Source organism: Neophocaena asiaeorientalis, unplaced genomic scaffold (genome assembly GCF_003031525.2).
Source record: "Neophocaena asiaeorientalis asiaeorientalis breed wild unplaced genomic scaffold, Neophocaena_asiaeorientalis_V1.1 scaffold78, whole genome shotgun sequence".
Taxonomy (NCBI): Eukaryota; Metazoa; Chordata; class Mammalia; order Artiodactyla; family Phocoenidae; genus Neophocaena; species Neophocaena asiaeorientalis.
Window position 1 is genome coordinate 19462376 of NW_020175018.1, and position 4481 is coordinate 19466856.

Below are 4481 nucleotides of genomic sequence, written 5' to 3' on the forward strand. Positions count from 1 at the left end.
TGTCCATGCGGTGAGCGGAGCGGCAGGGCCCCGCGGATGTTGCAGGGTGGCACCCCTGACTCTGGGGCTGAAGGAGGCCCCACCCCGCCGCGGGCTGGACCTGCTCCCGCAGGCCCAGAAGCCACACCAAGTCCGCTCCGCTTCCCTCTACTTAAAAGACCAGGTTTGTTTTTCTGTGATGGAAACCTTGGGACCCATAGAACCACCCTAAGGACTACCCTCCCCCCGGGCCATCCCCCAGCCAGCCCGAGGTTAGGAGTGCGCCCTGACCCCGCAGTGACCTTGGACGAATCACTGTCCCTCTCAGGACCCTGCCATCTGCAGGGGAGGCCCAGGCTGCCTCGGGTGCCAGCTGTCAGGAGCCCTGTCACCTCTGCTTTGGGTGATCTGAGCCAGGCCCACATCAGAGTCTCAAATCATCCAGGCCACACCTACGACCTCAGTGCCCTCCAGGACCCCAGCCCCTGGGCATCAGAGCCCAGGCCACCGTGTTCCCCGCTGTGGAGAAGGGTGGGAGCCGGGTAACCGGTGCTTGTCTGTGCCAGAAGCCCTTCCTGCCCGCCTGGGGCCTTGGGTTCGTGGTGGTCCCCACCCAGCGCTGGGCAAGGTGGGAGCTGAGGGTCTGTGTCCACCCCCATGCTGGGAGGCAGGGGGTGCAGCAGCCCCCGTCCTGCGGGAAAGGCCTTGACGGAGCTGCTGCAGGGGAGGCCAGAGTCGCGGGTCCCGGACCCTGGGTGTCCGGCCTCCGAGCTCAGCCCGGGAACGGCAGATGGGCATGGACAGGAGAGGGGTTCTGGTGGGTTCCCAGTGGTTTGAGCCCAGGACCCCCGTTAATGTCAGGACACACCCTGAGCCTCAGTTTCCCTGCCTGTGAAGCACACTCGTGGGTTGGTAGTGAGGGTTGGAGGTCGTGGCGCATGTGGGTCACTGGCCCCAAGGCTGCCGTTCACTGTGCTGTTACTGTCCCCCGAGTGACCCCCCCAGGCGGCTCCACGAGGAGCCGGGCAGGCCGCGGTGGGGGAGCAGCTGCACAGGACCCACTGAGGAGCAGCGCACTCCCTGTCCTAGGGGCTCACTCGCCCCTGGGTGACAGGACCCACAAGAGCCAGGGCAGGGACTACTTCTGGAGGAGGTGCCCGCCTAAGATAAGGGCCCGGGGGTCGGTCACAGCTAGCCAAGCGCGGACGGTGTCCTGGGAGCTGGGCCGCCACCTGAAGGCCCGAGCTGGAGGGCGTCTGGCGGGACACTGGGCAGTGTCCAGGGTGGGCCCTGCAGTCAGTCTGGGAAGCCTGGGTTTGGCCCAGGGCAGCCCCTGGGTCCAGTGCAGGCTACAGCCTGCCTTCGTCCTGGCCATCCCCCCAGGACTCCCAGCGCTGGCCCCCCAGAGGCCCTGCCCACCTCCACCTCGGGGCGTGGGTCACCAGCGGCTGGAAGTCCTCTGACCTCATCCTGCCAGACAACACCCCCAGCTCCCCGGCCCCCCACCCACTGTCCCTGTGCTTTCCTGTTTTTCCCTTTGAACAAAACTGGCGGAAACAGATGCAGTGGCAGGGACTGGTGGGCCTGAGACCCAACCCGCTGACTCGGCCCCAGGGCCACCCCAGGCCTCTGAGGCTCCCAGCCTGCCCCTGGAGCTCTCAGAGGCCCTCCTGCTGTGGCACCTCCGTGTGAGTCGGTGCTAGGGAAGCGGGAGGTGAGGACCCCGCCTCTCCTGGAAGAACCGTAAAAATGAGCACAGAGGCCTGGGCTGGGCCTGCAGGGCCCTGCCCTGTCCTCAGTGGGGACCCGTTGGCCCCATTTCTCGGCCCCAGCCCCCAGGTGACTAGGACCCAGGACTAACCAGGACTGGAGCCGCTCCTTGGCCCGCGGGTGGTAGGGTGCGTGGCCAGTGCTGGCAGTGGTTCCCCTCTAGGGCAGGCTGGCCTGAAGCCCCAGGCCCTCCTGCCCTCCTGGGCCCTGGGCCCGGGCCCTGTTCTCTGGGGCTCAGCTGCCTGGTCAAGGTGTCTGAGCTCTTGCATGGGTCAGCACATGGTAACCCCATCCCATCAGCTGGCCGCCCCTGGACAGCAGCCAGTGAGGCCTGTGATTTACCAGGGTGGGGGTAGGGGAGGAAGTTGATGCCCCTGCAATCCCGGCTTGGGGGCTGGATGGGAGACAGTGCCCCCAGCTCCTGCAGGGCTCTGGGGCTCTCCCACCCTGTGATTCTACCCGTCAGCTGGCGAAACGTGGCAGAGGGGCTGAGCCCTCCATAGAAGCAGTTCCCGGCCCAGCCCAGCCTTCCGGGACAGAGCCTGTGGCAGCAGGGCCAGCGGCTGCATGTCTTGGTTATCTGTTCTTTATCGTGGTAAATTATACATCACATAAATTGAGCATCTTAACCCTTTTCAAGCGCACGGTTCGGGGGCGCTAAGCACATTGATATTGCTGTGCGGCCCTCACCATCCGTCGTCTCTAGAACCCGTCTCATCATCTTCCCAGACAAACTCCATCCCCTTTAGACACTCACTCCCCGTCCTCCCCAGCCCCTGGCCCCCAGCCCTTCCTGTCTCTGTGGATCTGACTCGAGGCCCTCGCATGGGTGGAATCACAGGATCTGCCTCGTGTCTGGCTCATTTCACTGGACGTGATGTCCTCCCGTCCTAGGGGCTCACTCGCCCATGGGTGACAGGACCCACGGGGGCCAGGGCAGGGACTGCTGTAGCCTGGGTCGGGATTTCTCTGCCTTTTCATGGCTGTATAATATTCCGTCGTGTGGACGGACCACATTTGGTTTATCTACTCATCTGTCAATGGACAAGCGGGCTGTATCCACCCTTTGGCTTCTGTGATCGTGGGTGGGTGAGGCCGTGTCTCTTAAAGGCTCACAGGGCGACCGTGCCTCCAACCCCGCGGCCCCTGCTGGCCCAGGTCCAGCCCGAAATCTCCACCACCCAGGGGGACAGTGCGCGGGGGTGTGGGTGCTCTTCCAGCCTGGCCTTGTGCAGAGGTTACATGTCACTATGAAATGCGGGCAGGATAGGAGGGAAAATTGTTCGAAATCTCTTTATTCAACAAAATAATGAGCATCTACCCCATATCTCCCTCATTTTGGAATTTATTTTTACCTGCCCGTGAGATTTAAAGGTCTGGGAGACACCAGGCCCCGGCCCCACCCGCAGTGAGTAGGTGGAGGGGGAGGGAGACGTTGGGCTGGGCAGGTGCTGGCCCCCGGAGGGAGGGGCACCCCTCTGGAAGGCTGGGGTCCGGGACGTGGGGTCAGCACCCCAAATGCGGCGCTCCCTCATGGCCCCCTCCCCCGCAGGGCCGGCTCCCGGGCCTCAGGGTCAAGTACGTCTTCCTGGTCTGGCTGGGCATCTTCGCGGGCAGCTGGCTGGCCTACGTTCACTACTCGTCCTACGCTGAGCTCTGCCGCGGGCATATCTGCCAGGTGGTCATCGTAAGTGTCACCTCGGGCCAGGCCTGTGGGCTCCTGGGCCAGCGCTCCTGCCGTGGCAGCTTAGAGACGTGGCTCAGCGGGTTTTAAGACACATCTGACCGTGCCGACTGCAGAGCTGCCCCTGGCGGGCCACGGGGGAGGCCAGAGAGGAATGCGGAGGCCAAGGGCAGGCTGCGCAGATGCGGGCGGCTGGGGACGGGCAGATGGACAGAGCCAGATGTAGAGGTGTCCATGAGGGAGACATATTAGCCCAGACGGGGACAGGCAGGCACTGGTGGCCTTGAGGGCCCCTCCTGGAGCCAGGAGTCCAGCAAAGGAGGCTGCGGGGCATGGTCTTCGGGGCCTCAGACGGGAGACAGCGCTCAGTCGCCACCGTGGCGTCTACGGCAAGGCCGTGCCCGTGCATGGGAGGGCGCGTGAGCCCGCGTGTGCTTGTCCACGCCAGCGCTTGTGCACCCACGAGCGTGCACACAGGGTGGCTTACTGCCCCTGCGGATGCAGTGACTGGCTGGAGGACGGGGTGAGGCCGGCCGAAGGGGCCCTGGCAAACCTCAGACTCTCATGCCCCCCGCCACCCCCGGCCGCCCGGCCCGGCCTCCCCGGGCAGGTTGGAGCCCTTGGTGAGCCGACCAGGGTTCTGAGGCCTCCATGCCACTTGGGGACAGACCTGCCCTGCCCCAGCAGAGCTCCTGGGGTCTCGAAGGGGGAGCCTTGCCTCGCAGCAGCCAGGGGCCTGGAGTTTCTCCTCCTCTGCAGGATGAGAGCACTCCTCCTGGGGGGCTGTGTGGCGCCCCGGAAGGGCTCAGCAGGCCTGTTCTGGGCAAGGTCCCAGGGGGGCCACACTTGGGAAAGCCCAGAGGTGGCGGTGGGAGCGGGCACGGGGCTCCAGAGCGGGAGAGCCCGCGTAGGGACTTGTACGGGGCCCATTGATGGTTGGCTCAGGCCTCCTGGGGGCGGGGCTGCCACCAGGCACCGAGGGCGCAGTCCCAGCTCAGAGGAGAAGACCTCGGGCCTCCGGGCCATTCTCAGGCAAGCTCATTTCTTC

General features: G+C 65.2%; 1 protein-coding gene across 1 annotated transcript in view; it reads left to right on the top strand.

The window, feature by feature from the left end:
- DIPK1B (divergent protein kinase domain 1B) overlaps nt 1-4481 on the top strand; it is a 10901-nt gene that overhangs the window by 3056 nt on the left and 3364 nt on the right. Inside the window, 3 exon segments of the mRNA XM_024762428.1 lie at nt 397-468; nt 470-521; nt 3302-3436. Coding sequence (XP_024618196.1) covers nt 397-468; nt 470-521; nt 3302-3436 — 259 coding nt within the window.